At 39.1% G+C, this 17,182-nt stretch overlaps 1 protein-coding gene across 2 annotated transcripts in view; it reads left to right on the top strand.

The window, feature by feature from the left end:
* The window catches only part of LOC124166817 (lachesin-like), a 761,748-nt gene extending 744,836 nt beyond the window's left edge, over positions 1-16,912 (top strand). Inside the window, exons 5-9 of one of the 2 annotated variants that reach the window (XM_046544509.1) lie at positions 3,019-3,147; positions 4,636-4,774; positions 10,280-10,428; positions 11,572-11,634; positions 13,866-16,912. In XM_046544509.1, the coding sequence (XP_046400465.1) occupies positions 3,019-3,147; positions 4,636-4,774; positions 10,280-10,428; positions 11,572-11,634; positions 13,866-14,041 (656 nt within the window). In that variant the 3' untranslated portion in view covers positions 14,042-16,912. The remainder of the gene's footprint in view (positions 1-3,018; positions 3,148-4,635; positions 4,775-10,279; positions 10,429-11,571; positions 11,635-13,865) is intronic. The other variant, XM_046544510.1, reaches the window with a different exon arrangement.
* The last annotated feature ends 270 nt before the right edge of the window (positions 16,913-17,182 follow it).

Genomic DNA, 17,182 nt, shown 5'->3' with positions numbered 1-17,182 from the left:
CCTATCGCGGCGGCGCCTCTTTCCTTTTTTCCTTCCTCTCCAGCCCCTCCCCGGGTGATGGGGCGTATAAGCCACGGGCTTGGTTCCCGGCCCCGGTGCGTTGTATACTCGAAGGGTTCGCCCTGAGCCCTCATACTCTCTGTAGCTCTGTACTCTTTAAGAAAAGGACAAGGTCTCGTTGGCGGCGGGGTAACGTTCTCGCCTGCCAAACAAGATGTCGCGGGTTCGAGTCCCGCCTGGGTAGGTTTCCCCGGTCCAGGGCATGGTCGTTTGTGTACGTTTACTTGTTACATTTGTTGAACACCCCGGTGTAAAATGGCCAATAAGAGCTATATCCGGTGGTTTGAGAATAAAATTAAATTTAAAAAAAGGGTTTTTGTTCCGATTAAATCCTGAATTGATAACTCTGTACATGAGCCTCTTAATAGAATATGAACAGTCACATTCCGTGACCTGCACTTGGGTCCCGTCTGCCGCCAACATTGCTGACGAGCCCTCGCGGGCCGTGCGCTGAAACTTGTATGCTTCGTCGTCCATGTTGGGCCGGCGGAGCATATGTATAAGTGGAGGCGCACGCGCATTCGCGGGGTTCGTTTTACGCGTGAATTGGTGCGATTGGGACCTGATCCGATTCCAGCAGCAGAGAAAGAACTGGATTGAGTCTCTTGTCTAAGTAATCTCTGTTTTCAGGAAATAGATGATCCAGCATTGTGTGATAATTTTAACCCTTTTAGCGCCAACCTATTTCCTAGGTACTACGCTAGAAGTTCCGAGTAATTTTTTTCTGATTTTGCAGTAGTTAAGGAAAATAAATTAGGTCTCAAAAACAACTTAAGGTATATACTCAAAACCTTTGGGAAATATTTATCATGTTTCACCTTTTTAATGTAGTATTTGACGAATTTTTGGTAATATGAGTTAACTTTTATAATTAAAAAAATAGTTGCAAAAAAATTAGTTTTCGCGAGAGATAGGAGAAGCGCGATAGCGCTCCCCAGCACTCTAAGGGTAAAAAAAGGGCAGTGAAGAAGAGTCTGATGTGACGAGTACCGCTTCACGGTGTGGACGTTCATGTGGACGCAGAGGGGCGAAGGGAGAGAGAGAAAAAAAGGAGGCGGGGTGAAGTGAAAGAAGAAATTGGATATGGTGGGGGGGAACGCGGGGAGAAGGAAACGGATGGAATTGAGGGGATGGGGAGGCAGTGAGTAGGGGGAGGAGAGGATAACACATCATTGATAGATTTAAATGAAAGGGTATAGTCTTTATAAATCTTTTTGTGCATTGAACAGGAAGGTAAGGTCAACTGGGGAAGGGTGGGGTCATTGGCGAAATGCTACACCTTAACCGGTAGAAGACTTCAATAATAAATGACCAACGCATAGTTTACATAAAAATAAACTTTCGGCGGACCCTAGCCGTGGGAGTATTGAGGGTGTCCGGCAGACATGACAGGCGCCCTGAGTCGCTTTAGTTGGGGTCTGATGACCTGGACAAGTCGACTATCTCAAACTGTACTCTTGTTACTGTATCATGTTTTAGTCATACATTTCTGTTATTCTTGGATTATGGATAGTTTTTTGAGGAAAAAATTGTTTTCTTCAAGATAAACGTCCTTCTGCTCGCATTGATTCAGACGCATTTTTTTCACGCTCAAATAAATAAATCTTTTTTGTTATTGCATTAAAGAATATTAATGCTTCGACGTTTACTTTTCAACATTTTATCGTCTTAACTTAAATTTTCTGAAGAAGAATGACTTCCAATGTATACTGAACATTTTAAGGGCAAATGAAAGTTGAGAAAACACAATAACATTGCTTCTACCCATAAATTCAAATGGCATCGATATCAAACGATTAAAAAAATGAATAGAAACACGTATTTTGCTTACAAGAGTATACTGAGCTTCGCCGAAATCGAAAGCTTCCCTGACAGGTGTTATTAATGAGCGTTGTACAGGCATGCATTTCCTCATGGATAATCTGTCAGGGGAATAAGTAAACATGGGAGTATGATTTTTCTTCTGTTGGCTAAGTATTTTTATTGGCACGAGAATTGTCACAGCAGCAGGAAAAACCCAAACCCAAAATGGGAGCGATTGCGTGCCAATTAATTTTCTATGCATTATTAATTTTATATTATATTAATTATTAATAAGATCACAGCGGGAATTCGGGAAAATCTACTGCGTACGTAACTAAGGGATTTCTTTTGGTTTATTTTTGTGTAATTTGTCACTCCGACGGCCGAACTTCGCCAACTCCCCTCAATCCCTTTCTTTACCCCATCTCTTAAATAGCCCAGTAAGACTTTCTCTGATTTAAATCCTCTCACATATCGCTGTCTTTCCTGACTATTAAACGCCCTCTACGGATATCCATTAAATCGTGATTACTATGGATGGTCGGATCGGATACCTCGGATCCAAATATCCGCGGATACTGCCATTCATCGGATACATCGCATCCAAAGCCGCGGAAGACAACGGATCTAGATCCGAAATTTTGAATAATAGCTTCAGTGAATGCAATAAGGGTGGAAAGAGTTCCGATTCTCTCCTCGAATGTGTCGCATGCGATTCTTGTCCTACGCCACTGGTCAGTGGTTTATCCGAAGATTTTTCCTATTTTCATTTCCAAACTCAAGCGTTACAGTTTAGGTCCTGAGAATGTAAAGATGTTTAAAAAACAACTTGAAAGCCTATTAAAATAATTTTTAATTTACAAAAACACTAAAATGTGTATGAAAATCTAAAAAGCATTCCTTCGATTGTACGTACCCAGAATAAACTTGAATAATTACTTCATTTAACAGCAGGAATTTGAAAATGCATTTGGATCCGAAAATATCCGATCCGAAAGACCCGGATCCGATCCGGATCCGAAAAAAATCCTGGATCCGTCCATCCCTGTTGATTACATTTTCAGCGACCGCTTTCTGTTGTCTCCACGTCATTTCGCGATCCTTCCTTCACCTACGGGCACTGCAATACCATTTCCTTTTCCTTTTCTTCTCCAGTCGACACATACAATGGCAGCATGCTGCATTTCTGGCGGCTCGATCGCCGGCAGATGGGAGCCTTCTTGTGCATCGCATCCAACGACGTGCCGCCCGCTGTCAGCAAGAGGATCATCCTCAACGTCAACTGTGAGTCTTCCGCGCCTGATTCCCTCCCGTCCTGCCCCGCAACTATTTCCTTCATCCGGCCCACCCATCTTCGGAAAAATCCCCAAGCGATGAGGGAAGGGGATGGCGATTATGGATAAAAGTTTTCCTGGATATCAGACAATTACTTATACCACTTATTTTTTATCAGTTTATCTATTAGCGCCTGAAGATGATGATAATTCATTGAATCCCGGGTCGCGCTCTGATAAAAAATAAGTGGTATAAGTGATTGTATCCAGGAAAAATCATAATGGAATACCACAAAGTAATTCAAGAATTAGTGAATTTTGATTATGGATACGGCGAGCGAACTGATTGCATTGGGACACCCTAAATCCTCATTCTTCATTATTTTATACTCCACTCGTTGTGAGAGAGGCTGGCCCAAATACGCCCTTCAATGCGGACCTCTAGCGCGGCCGCTGCCGACATGTTTTTGCGGGGAGACTATTTCACATTTTATTATTGTGACGGGCATGGTTTCGCCCGATGGACAGAATTTCGTCGATTAAAAGCATTTATTCTAATTCATCCTCAGTGTTTCACCAATGGTTGACAAAAATGAGAGATTGAATTTAATTGCATTGAATAAACGTAGGAATCAAAATAATTAACTTTGAAATTAAAGCATAAGGCATTAAAATATAATTCGATGCTCAAGCGTAAGAACAAACTAGCCAGTAGTGCAAAAATTTTTAAACGCTTGTTTTATCATCCAAAGGGTAAAAGATAAATATAAACTGAATTAATTGGCAAGCCATTCATTGCTAATTCGATCATATCAAAAAATACAATTAAATTATCATTAGTGAGAAAAGCAGTATTCTTATTATCTCCAATAATCTTCCTTCACACGCCCCAATCTTCTTCCGATCGAAGTTTCGGAACAATAAACATGAACAATAATATCGTTTGACATACCTCAATAATGTTTTTTTAAATTTAAATCATCACCAGCAAATATTAAGCAGTTAGATGCAGACACTTGATAGTTTATATTGCGCCAATCGATAGCCATTTTTGGGAGTGTGAGAGTAAATTTGCTATTGCTCATTGTGTTACGCTTAAATAATATAAAAAGTATTGTATTGGGTGTCATTGAATATAAAATACTTGGTACAGTAATATTTCTTACAACATTTTTGCTACCAACAACGGCTTTAACAGTGTAAGAGATCTATTAAAAAACTAAACTATATTTTTTTTCTCAAAAAATTACATGGTGACCTCAATTTTTAATTTAAAGTTCCTGGAATCCTACAAACGTCTACTCTTTAAGGAAAACTTAGCTTGAAATTAAAGGAGGATTCCACGGACCTAAACTCTACACTTAAAATCAGACGTATTTTCGATGAACACCTGTTGTGATGACAGGTCATCATTCAAAAAACTTCTAAAACAGAATGGACAGGGACCACCGTCATCAATAAAGGCATTGATTTTTTCTTTTCTCTGTTTCTCACCTAGTCGCACCTGTTATCAAAGTTCCCAACCAACTTCTCGGAGCCCCACTCGGAACAGACGTTCATCTTGACTGCTACGTCGAGGCCTTTCCCAACACTATCAACTACTGGATCAAGAACCGTGGAGAAATGCTTCTGGACGGGTGAGTTTTCCAGAAAGAAAAGAACCTCGCTCTCCGCAAGGTACAACCTCTCACTAGCTTTCGCGTTTGTCTCCAAAAAGCCACATGGTAGTCTTTTTTTCCATTCCCCATTCTCGGGCCATCACAGCTGGATTGAAAGCCCTCCTACACCCGCGCTCTTCCCACCGTTTAGGAAAGAGTTTTTGTACATTCTATTTCCACTACCATTGCTTGAATATTTGCCGGTAATGTTTGCAGAATGATTTATTGATTAAAATAATTTTTTTAAACTATTTAAAATATAAACATCATGCATCTCTGGCGAAAAATTACACCGATTAATAAAAAATATTATGGAGTGCGAGAGTTGGGACTCTCTTTCTGTCCAGTATCGATCAAATTACACTGAATGTAAGTTAAACATAGAAAGTTATTCAAGCTCCGGCAGAACAAAGCAATTCTTCCAAATGCCAACAGCTCGTGCTTAAATAAAGTCTTGGCTGTTTTCCATTTCAGTCTCATAACAGTTATTGAAATGCAACTTATAAGTTTAATTACTTGCAAGAGCTGTGTACATTTGTAACGTCTCTGTTTTTAAGGAGTAGCCCATTTACAATAACCTTATTCGTGGAACCACGTTAAATTCAAGTAATGTCAAAAAGTAATTATTTATTATTGTTTTACATTTTAGCTCCGCATTCACCTCCCACCTGTGACTTTTTAATGTATCCATCTCAGATTAAATGTATTATCAGAGCGAAGTCGGAGAGCCGATTTAAATTATCCATAATTCCACGAATTTCATAAAATAAAGAAGGTGTGTTCAATCTTATGCCTGGTAATTGTATAACCTATCAGCTAAATTCAGATTTTCCGTTATTTTCCACGTTTACCGACACCAATCAATATTTCCCTTAAGCATGAATATTTGGCCACCTAAAACAAACATTACCAGCCTTCTTAATGCCATATTGTTTTATTTAAAATTTCTCCAGCATTATCATACCTAAATATCCCACCACTGTAATTTCTCTTACCCGCGCGCAAACTGGAAAGAAGTTCATTCGTTAAATACGCCGAAAATCATACCACCACCGTACTATTGTGCAAAATTGATGTTATATTTAGTATCCGTGTTTATAATAATTTACAGCCTTCTTACGTGACGATGCATCTCCAAAATAAGCATATATACATGATCTCGGAAATAATTAATAAAACAAAAGTTTCGCTAAAATCAACATTTTCCACTCCAATTGTCAGTATCAAAACGACTGTTTTACTCCGTACTGACCATTCGTCTACATGTGCAATTGGTACCCACTCACTCTTAATAAGCAGTAACAGTGCGAGGCTTCCTCCAATTTCAGAGGTGGATGAGGCTCTTCCTCCTCTTTTCCCAGAGATTACTTATCGCAGACGTATGGATATGCAAACTGCGTTCATTTCAGCATTATAATGTACAGATACACCATCCGACTCCATCGACAGTAAAAAAATATGTTTCTTTAATTATCCTTCCAATTAGAGAATAAAATTTAATGGAAAACATATAAGACTAAAAAAATGACTCGTCGCACAGGGATAGGTTTCACTTATGTATATACCTACAATAGCGAACTGCTCGACTCACTGCGCCTTATTGGATCCGCAAAACAAAATTTCCATTACGGTGCCATTCCGGGCGACTGCAGATAGAATAGCGAGAGGAGGCCGAGCAAGCAAGAACAGTGATATCTATCAGTGCATACAAGGGCGTCGATTAGGAACATATGCGGTGGGATTTAATATTTTGAATATCTGTGTGTGGGTCACTTGACTCCGCTATCCCACTCTCCTGCCATATAAACCCTTTTATTTCTCGACACGCCGCGATGGCGTCCCCCGGGGCAGAGCCGATATCTGGAGCAAGCTATACCATCATCCACTTGCCCCCACGCGCGCGCTCCTTCTACACAATCACACGGACGGAAATTTATCTTCTCTCGATATCACCAAAGCCTCGGCGAGGTAATGGTGAGAATTACCCGGGATATTGAAGCCGGGTCGGGTCGGATGAAGAGGCTGCTGCTGCTGCAATCTGGTAAGGTTCGCGGTGGCTAATGTATAGGTGCTAGCAGATAACGTAGTTTGCTACGGCGCAATAACTCTCCCGCCGGAGCTGTAAGCGCGGCCCCTCTGCACACCCAACGGCGAAGCGAAGCTTTGCCACTCCACCCGTCTTGCCCGCAAATGTGCGAAAGCGTGCGAATCGATGAATCGGAGGCCCCAAAAGGTAAGCACACTTCGGACTTACAAGGATAAGATTTCAAGCGATAACTGAGATTCCTCTGCAGTGCTGCGAACAATCCTAGCATTCGCACTCTGATTGCGACGGTTCGGCCTTTATTCCTCGTCGTTAATTAAATTAGTCATTTCAATTTTAACCAATTTATGCGAGGAGAAAATAGCCTTCAAAAGCAGCTCGTTGCATAGTGCAGTGTTTCCACGAAAGAGGGAGGATTATGTTGATTGTTTGAGATAAAACTCGCAAAAATATTCATCATCATTGGTCAAAAATCCTAAGATTGGTTTGATACAGCTCTCTACTCAATTTTCCTGCCAGATAATCTTTTCTCATTATCTCTTTCACATACTTCTTTGTCTGTTCCATATATTTTGTTCGAGGTGCTCGTTTTCCATTCTCGTCATGTATTTGCCTTTGAACGATGCTCTTCATCGGGATGAAGAGCATCTCTGAATGAAGAGCTCAAGAGAAGATGGATGTCTCAAGATATGGCCTAAAAGGTTGTTCCGTCTTCTTATGATTGCTGCCATGAGGCTTCTCTTCCCTCCTACTCGTCTTAGGAATTCCTCATAACTAACTCGGTCGATCCATTTGATCGTCATCATTCATCTGTTGCACCACTTTTCAAAGGCCTCCACCCTTGATTTCTTCGCTGCTGTCATTGCCCATCTCTCATTTCCGTGGAGAAGTAAACTCCAAATGTAAGTTCTGATAAACTGTTTCCTTCCAAGTTTAAATTTAACGTTGTAACTAGATATTTCTTTTGGTGGAAATCTCTCTTCGCCTGGGCCATTGTGCTGATGATTTATCTCTTGCTTCTCCCATCGCTAGTTATCCTGCTTCCCAAATAACAGAATGCATCCACATCTACCAATTTTTGTTTCCCTATTTTAATTTTAGCCTTGACTTATTGTCTTCTGCTGCACACTAATATTTTGGTTTCTTTGTGCTTATTTTCAGCTGCTATCAATCCATTACCTTACCCTTTTGCATATACAAAAAATTCAATAGTTATAAAATTGATGATATCAACTCACTACGATCTAGCCATAAAAATGTTAAAAAGAACCACAAAGTTCCATCGCATTCAGCGTTAACAAGAGGAAAAATAAAGTACATTAAAATCACTATTTTAGTGCCCTGCGTTCATAACAATTTAGAAGACAAATTCATTACGAGAAAGAAGAGAGGAAATACTATTTTGCTGTAATGGCGAAAAGATGAATAGGGGTAGCAAAGAGCGTTGGCATATATAAAAGTGGTAAAGAGGCAGGAATGAAGCAAATGGATAATTAATTACATATTAAGTATGGTACGATGGTATACAGGAATTTTGAAGGGTGAAAGATGAGCACTAACAATCAGCCTGAAAAAAATAGTGCCATAGCAAAGCGAAAAAAGTGAATTGTCATTGAGTAATTTGAATTTCCGCGAAATCAAATAATATATTCTTTGGGTGGAATGCTGATATTTTTATCCAAATATTTCCTTCAGATCCACCATATTTTCATGCTCCATCCTGAAATCTTGAAAGGCCATGGGAATGAGCTTGAATCCTTAACATTCCCCGCTCCCATTCGCATGTCACTTGCAATCGATACCTAATCAATGGTTTCGGCACTGAATGCAAATCACATAAATTCACCGATATCACGAATCCAAGCCGCTGATTCATGGTAGCATTCTGAGCATACGCGAAATTATTGAGGAATTCGGCACGTATCACGCAGGGTGAGAGAGCAATTATTTTTCGTGAACACTTGACGGCTCATGTTCCGCGAACGGAACGCGCTCATTTCTGCTCGACGTTGCGGTCGTAAGAAGCAATTTTAGTCTTTAGCCTTTTGAATTTGACTTGATCTTAAAAATTTCGCGTTCTAATGGCTCGCGTCCGACGGGAAAAGTGCCCTCTCTTAGCTCTTCGAATCGGTCGGAGTTTGCACAAGAGAGAGAATGGTGGGCTCAAAACGATCGCCCAAACGCTAGGTCCGATCGGCAGCACCAGATGGGAGGGAGAGAGGGAGGGAGAGATACGCTTGTAGCGGGCTGACCTAATTCCACGGCGCAGCGGCACATTTGTGTAGAATTCATGGGCGTCCCGAGCGAAAAACAAGGGAAAACCAGCAGTTGTTGTTTAGGCAGGCTCGGTACAAGCAGATATCTCGCCAGCGTTCATCTTGAATTCAGGAGAGCGCAGGAGACACCATAATGAATTATTTCGTAACATTTGGAATACCCACAGCGTCCGGCAGAGTATGCTGCGCCGATGTATCGTCAAGATTGGAACTATCCCCGGGTAATGGCTATAATCATGGGGAGCTCACACACAGCATTAATCTGTAATAACCTTTCGCGGACCAACTGTTCGTTACTATTGCCACACGTTAGGTATCCTGTACTTCGTCGTACTTTTTAGGTGCAGGCGTTGGCTCCGGAGTCACGTTTTTGCCTGAACATATTACACGCGTTTCAGATATGATCTCTTCGTCAAAAAGAAAGTCATGCGAAACTAATATTTACAAAAAAATTAACATATTTTCAAACACTTAACAAATTTGATTTATAATTCATTCCTCAATAAAGATTATAAAATTATGTGCATCATAATACAGGCATGAGAATTCCAAAAAAAACAAACTTGATATAAAATTACCTTCCCGAGAAATGGGAATCTTTTAGGGTACCAATATGTTGCCTTTTCATATCAAATTAAACATTAAAAACAGCATTCCACTTTATATACAAGAGTTTTTAATACAACACACTTCTTTTCCGTGTCTTCCAAGACCGAATTAAGAATTTAAGGAGGATAATTCTTTGCATTTGAAGAGTTTTTCAATTATTTCTATAATTTCAACTAGCTGAAGTTAACAGAGGATCGATTCAGAGGAGCAATTTTAACTTTAATAAGCATTGTCGTAGCTGAAGACTGTATCCACTCGATTCTTCCACCGAGATAACGTTTCTGCCTCCGACTTAGACTCCAATCTGGAGTAGGATTCGGAAACTTTGAAGCTACTATTAATTTAGTACTAGAGAAAGACCTCAGTACAATTACTACACATCATTCGCCGGAGAAAAACTTAAATCGTGAAATGGAAGAAAATTTTGTTTGCGGAATGAGGTTTTTCAACCCCACCGAAGAATGGCTTATAGAAATAAAATTGTTGTTGTAGGCACCACAGCCTACGCCTAACCTATCAGCAGGTCATCACATGCATATTTTCTTTACCTTATAGGCCAAAGTATACCATTATAGAAAACCGAGCTTCTTACAAAGTGTCCATGAGCCTGATCATTCGTGGATTCGGACGGTCGGACATCGGCACTTACAACTGCGTGTCCACCAACTCGCTGGGCAGGGCTGAGGGAACTTTGCGATTATATGGTAAGTATCATAGGTTTAGAATTTATGAAAAATAATTACGAAATATCATCATGAAAAACATAATTCAATTATCTTAATCATGACATTTTTATTAACAGCACTTAAAAATTATGATCGGAATTATAAGTGCTCATTTTTCAGGTTTGAAATTAATTCACGATGAGAATTCGCCAAAGTCTGGCCAAAGATCGCCCAATATAGATGAATTTACTTTTTAGTTTACCTTTAAGCACCGCAACTCAGGATTTATTTGCGCTTAATAGCTACATGGATACCTAGCGAGAAAACCTTATGAATCCTTCTGATGGGATAATAACTACAGAATAAAATTTTGCTTGTCTGTTAAAACTTATAACAAATATTTTTCAAAATTGTTGTAATTTATTTCAAAAAAATATCGTAGACGTTAAAGTGTGTGACTTGAGAGTCGATTTCAAAGGGCGACCCTCCACTGATGTCCCATTTTTTTCCGTAATTTCAACATTTTCCGTCCTTTCCCACTACTCATTCCACTGCATTTACATCGCAAATTACATTTGTCGCAAGTGCTTAAAACATTTTTACATTTTGCATTAAATTAATTTCCTAATCGGAAATATGGATTGAATTGACTTAATCTGCCAAACTACTTCCAACATCTAAAAAAAAACTTCTTCACCATCATTTAATTCACAAAATCAACTCGTTCATTGTGAAACATTACTTTTGCTGCCCCTATCTAATTGATAAAATCGGAATCTAAACATCCATTTACTGAAATAATACGCATTCCAAAACTTTATTAAATTGTGCAGCAAATTGAATTCCATGATCCCTTTATCCAAACTAAACATATTACTGTGTTTATTTACACTTATTTTGGCTAATAAACAAAACATAACTGCAGGGTACAGTCAACAGTGGGAGTAATGAATATCGCTGCTGGTTTCTAACGTCGTAATTCAAATAAAAACTAAAGTAAAAGATAACTTTTCAAGCGTGCACGATCAACCCATAAAATTTTCTTTATTTGTTTTAATTTCTAAGGGATTAGTAATTCTTTCTCAAATATAGCCTTTTATTGTCACTGATATCACAGTTTTACGCGAGAGAGCGTTAGATCACAACCCCTATTTCTTTTGTCTCTTTTGTTCTCACTTTCAGAGGTAAAAATTTACACTGGAGTACCTCCAGGGTCTACTGATTATCACCTTGCCATTGCAGGAGGTGAGTTTTTTATTTTTACTTAGGGTTTGTAATGAGCACAGATCAGCACTTACTTGAATAGCATTTTTTTCGTATTATCTGGGGATTTAAGACAAGCAAGCAAAACAATCAGCTGCTATTTTTAGCTCTGGCAGAACGATTTTATTGCTGCTGCGTAAGTCACCACATTTCTATTGGCAGAAATATTATGTAATGTCTGATATTCGTACACCATGGTAACGTCAAGTATTTAATAATTAAAATTAATGTAAAAGTGTAATAATTATTATAAAATTGATAATTCTTCATTTTTGTTATTTAACATTTCAAATCTCATTTTATACAATGAAAATTAGATACTATTGCTCCAAAAATTAAAATGTATTATTTTTACTATTCCCAAAAGTTTACTACCAGGGTGTCTACCCAACTGCCAATTATAAGAATCATTCACTGTCACGCATTTCGTCACTGAAAACTGTGGATTGCGCTTAAAATATAATTTATCAAAATTTCTTTTGTGATAAAAAAAATCTCAAAATTCTATCAAGAGGTTAGACTGTAGCTTTATCTTCCATGGCGCAAAAGAATTCCTTCATTCGGATGCATTGTAAATTCTTCATGCGAGTTGAACAAATTTGAGGATTTAATTCTAAATTCATATCTAAAAAATAATAACAAAAGAAAAGCAAGCATTTAGTAGAGAGCACGCTCCCCAATTCACGGTTTATTTCCTTTTTGAGAGGAATTAGTCTTTTTATCTTTTCATCTCAAATCGGGCAGATAGTGCAAAATCATGTCAGGTGACCATCACCGATTTCTCTAAAAGTTATACAGACTGTCCCAAGGGTCGTGTGTCATTTTTGACCTGTAATTTTAGTAACTTTCCATCGAGCAATGTTCATGAAAGTTGGCACACTTATGGGGAGATGTCCTAAGTTTTGTTGAGTGTAAGCAAAATTTTACAATTTTGACCTTTAGACCTCACAATTTGGGTCCAAACCAAAAATTTTAATTTTCCTAATGGGGTTTCAATGTTTAAAAAATCGAGATTGAAAAATGTCTGAATTTCATTGACCAAGATGTCAATTCTTAGGGTTTCGGACACGAGAAACCGGAAAATAACAGTTTTGTTTACGAAAATTCGACCGTTGACCCCTAAGGTCACCGTCAAGGTCATTTTCTTCCCTTAAAGGCATGCAATCTTGGTGTTTGAGGGGAGTATAATTGGTCGAAAACATGCCTAAATTCAACATGCCTTAAAACAAGAAGTATAAAAATACTACCTTTACATTTATTCATTTGATGGCAGGACATTTAAAATAGCCACTGAGAAATTTTAAGGCAGATAAAAGGTAGCCTTCGTTAGTAATAAATTATTAAATAATTACTAATTTTATTGTTTAAAGAAGTCCTATTTGTTTATATTTACTTCAAATTACTTAAGTTATGTCGTAAAGTGCATAACTGCATTTTCTTCAAAATAAAACGATTATCAATGATTTATGAGCCATGGTTCCTTAGTGATTAGCATTAATGTGATTTTACTTTTTTTTACTCTTATTATTTTATTTCAGGCCTGACTCGGCAATATTCAAAGGATAATCACTTTATATCGATTCAGTTCTGAGCTGCGATAAAGTGATCATAATTCATCATAAGTATACTGCTTTCACGCACATAACTTTTAGAGAAATCGGTGATGATCACCTGAAACCCCTCTGCCTCATTTGAGATGAAATGCCCATTCATTCCTATAGTTTCATTTCCATGGCAATTATTTAGCGTTGACACATACGTATGGCTAATATGCAATTATATTTATACAAGCTTTAATTCTGCCTGCGGCTTTCTTAATGTTTCAGAACGCCGAATGGTTAGATCAGAAAAAAATTCAAACAAAGAGCATTTAGTTAGCTTCGCATGGCACATTTTTTCTCGTCTTTCTAAAGGCCGTTTTACACGGTACACGGAATTGCGCAATCTGACGCACGTGCGAAGGCGCAATCAAAATTGCGTCGTGTAAAGCGGTGAATTGCTAGAATGCGTGGGTGCGAGACGGCAAAATAGCCCCTGTTCTAATTTCGTTCGTGCATTCGCGCAATTCCACGCCATTTTAGAAATTAATGCAGCTCTATCGCCTGCGCAGTTCCTTGTCCCGTGTAAAACGGCCTTTGAGAACTGGTTGACTATTTATTTTCCCGACAGGGATGACTGATTGGCCTTCTTGTTTCTTTGCGCGCCTTTCTCAGGTTTGGCGGAGGTGGCGAAGGGGCAGACCTCGAGGGCGAAGAGTGCTGTTCTGGAGGACTCGCCCGGAGGCGGCGGAGGAGCGGCGGCGTCGACGGGGGGCGCGGCCGGCAGCAACGCCCTCCCCCGAGCCACCCTCCTCCTGCTCACCCTATTCGTGCTTCTCCACTCGCGGTGACATAAGCCCACACCGCCACCGTACCACTGCTGCCGCCGCCGCGCTCCCCACGAGATACACGGCGCCGATAGCGCTTGCCGCTGCCGATAAGGAGGGAACGTTGTCAAGAAAACGATTGTTTCTGGAGCGGTGTTCATCCACTGGAAGTGAGTGCGCTGGACGGACTTCTCTCTCGCGACGGACTCAAGGATTTAATTCTGCACATTCCGTGAAAGAGAGGCGGGATATCAAAAGTAGCATCCATTAAGTCGAAAATAAAAAGAAAAGCATATCGCTGCGATACGATTTGCACAAGACTGAAGTATGAAAGTTGGCCGTTGGATCGTATTCTGTTGAATGTTGGGAGAAAGGAGTATCAGTGAGATACCTGAGAAGGGGTTTATCCCTGGAAACGTGTAATACATATACATATATATATATAATCATACATTTTGTGTTACATAGGGTCCTTTGTGATAAATTAATACTGCACCTTTGAATTTACCAAACAGTTATGACTGCGATATGAAAATATCCTGTTGGTCATACACGAGAAGAAAGACGCAGAAACCCAGTCTGAGATCGATGGGTAAATTATCACATTGTTAAAATCTGAGTCACATTTGCGTGACATGATCGGCTAGAAATCCATTTCCCTTGTAAATCTGAAAAAAAGAAACGAAATCATAGAAGAAAAGAAAAGAGATAGCAGACATGGATTTTAAATTGGCAGATATGCTTTTAAAATTCTCTGGCGTGGGATTCAACGGATGGAACTCGTAGAGTTGAGCCAGAAAAACGTGGGGCATGCATCTAGATGAAAATTCAGCCAGATACACAAAGTAGTGAAATTTTTATAACTCGAAATGATAGGTAAGAACCATTCTCCCCAACCGCAGATATTATTCCAATCTTTTGCCTCAAGTCACAAACGAAAATTATTACGACCGACTAATTAAGTGTAACAGACAAGATAGCATAAGCTAATTGAAGTATGAGGCTCCATTTTTCGAAGAAACCTTCATGAACGGCATAGGATCGAGAAGAAAATTTCCTCTCACAAGTGTCACTACTGATTCTTGATATTAACTCTTCCCACTGATCGTTTGAACATATTAAGATTTTTTTATTTCAATTACTCTTCATTTAACAAAAGTATTATTGTCCCCTCTCAAACTTTATTGCCCGAAATTGCAGACTGTGAACTGTCTGCTTTATTCTGAGACAGGTAGAGCGGAGAACGCGAACACTTTCAAATAAAAAATGGACTTGAACACTGCCTTTTTCTAAAATGCCCTTCTGAAAGACATTAGCAAGTTTGACTTCATAGAATGAGTACCACGGCGTACCGTATTTATAGTATGATGTCTTTTTCTGATTACGACCTCCCCTGTGATTTATTTTCACAACTAATCATCAATTCCTTCGCAAAATTTATAAAATAATAACTCATTTCTTTGACCTTGGACCATAATTCTTCACTATTTACCTCAGCTCAAAATCAAAAGGGCTGTTAATATTTAGAGTTTTATAGTTAACATGGATGATTAAAATGCATTGTGTCAATTAATATCCCGTTGAATTCTGATAGAATAAAAAGAAAGCTTTCAAAATTGCGTACTAACTGTTAAAACCACGTCTAAGATTTGAAAAGAATAGATAATAATAATCAAAGTATAAGTTGTTTAAATGTGCGCTGCATTTTTTCGATAAATATATCCAAATAATATACGGCCTACAACTTCTTCGCTTTAGAGATTGAAGCGTACTTACCTAAATTTCAGTTAATTCCATTTGTCAACTATTGCCCTAATAGCACGATCACCACAGTGAAATTGTCAGTACGAAAATAAGGTCATTTCACGCCATCAAACCGACAAAATGACTAAGAAAATAATTTCTGCCAAATCAGGATGTGGTTTCGTGTGCTTCACGTAAAGTTAAACGTGGACGAGAAATATTCTCTTCCAGGATGATCCAAGAGCATTAATGAAAGCTGCATTGGCTGTTTGATGTAACCCTATGAAGCAGTGGTTCCCGATATCTCGAATATATGTAAATAATTGTATGACTTATTTTAAATGATAAACTGTGAAGTCTTTCGAAGGAATGAGAACGAATCACAAGACTACACCAGTGAATGCATATAAGGATCTATTTGTGCATAGGTACGTCTCGAAGAGTGTGACGGGGTTGATTCGACACTATCCACGTTGAAAATTAAAAGAAATTATTGTTTTCCCCATTGTGTAAAAATATCCGTCTGACTTGGTAAGTGCTATGCCCTTCGGAATGTACTCGTATTACTATTCAAATCCAGACATAACCTACGGGAATCACTGCTCGTATTTGTTGGCCATAAAAAATATCGGTGTTCTTAAATGCGTGGTTATTTTTGTAATGTAAATAAATATAAACAATTTATAGTCGTGGCGACAAAGAATCAATTACCCTCCTCGTTACCCCTCAGAGCATGCTCTCACCGACCCCTTGTGCCAAATGCCCCATTCCCAGCCCCAGTGGTGCGCACGCACGATGCGACGTCCACTGCATTTTGTCCACTTATAAACGATGGAAAACCCGAGGGGGTGTACAAGAGCATATATTCAACTTCAAGCTAGGTGATCTTCAGTCATTTAAGAAGCTAGTGATCCCGGGAGAGATGTGGAAGGGGTCTAGTGTGTCCCATTTCGAGAAACCACGATCGGGTGGCGTTTCGGATGCAGTCTTTGACCGAGTGTGAGTGATGATGATGTCGATATAGAGAGCTCATCGATCACCATAGCCATTATTTCCCACGAATTGATTCCCTCTCTTCTTATCCTTCTCGCATGCAAAATGACTGATGTAGATTGTCTTCAAAATTGTGAAATAAAATCGACGGATTTGTAATGAGTATGTTTATTCGTCAAGGGCAGCAAGGACACCCAACCAAACCAACTGAAACAAATTCCTACCATCATCTTTCCAGCCTAGACGTTAAGGTAAGCATTCAAATGTGGCGTGACTTGAAGTCAAAAGGGGCACAGTTTTTTCTTGAAAACTTCCTTTCGGAAATTTTAATGGAAACCGCAATCGGAATAAACTCAATGGAAGAGAACCGAGACACCGGTTTAATGGCGACATGTTCATTACTCAAAAATAAAAATTTAGGGAAATTAC

This window comes from Ischnura elegans, chromosome 10 (assembly GCF_921293095.1).
Source record: "Ischnura elegans chromosome 10, ioIscEleg1.1, whole genome shotgun sequence".
In the NCBI taxonomy this organism is placed as follows: Eukaryota; Metazoa; Arthropoda; class Insecta; order Odonata; family Coenagrionidae; genus Ischnura; species Ischnura elegans.
The sequence above is the reverse complement of the archived record's forward strand: the minus strand, read 5'-3'. Positions and strand labels throughout refer to the sequence as shown.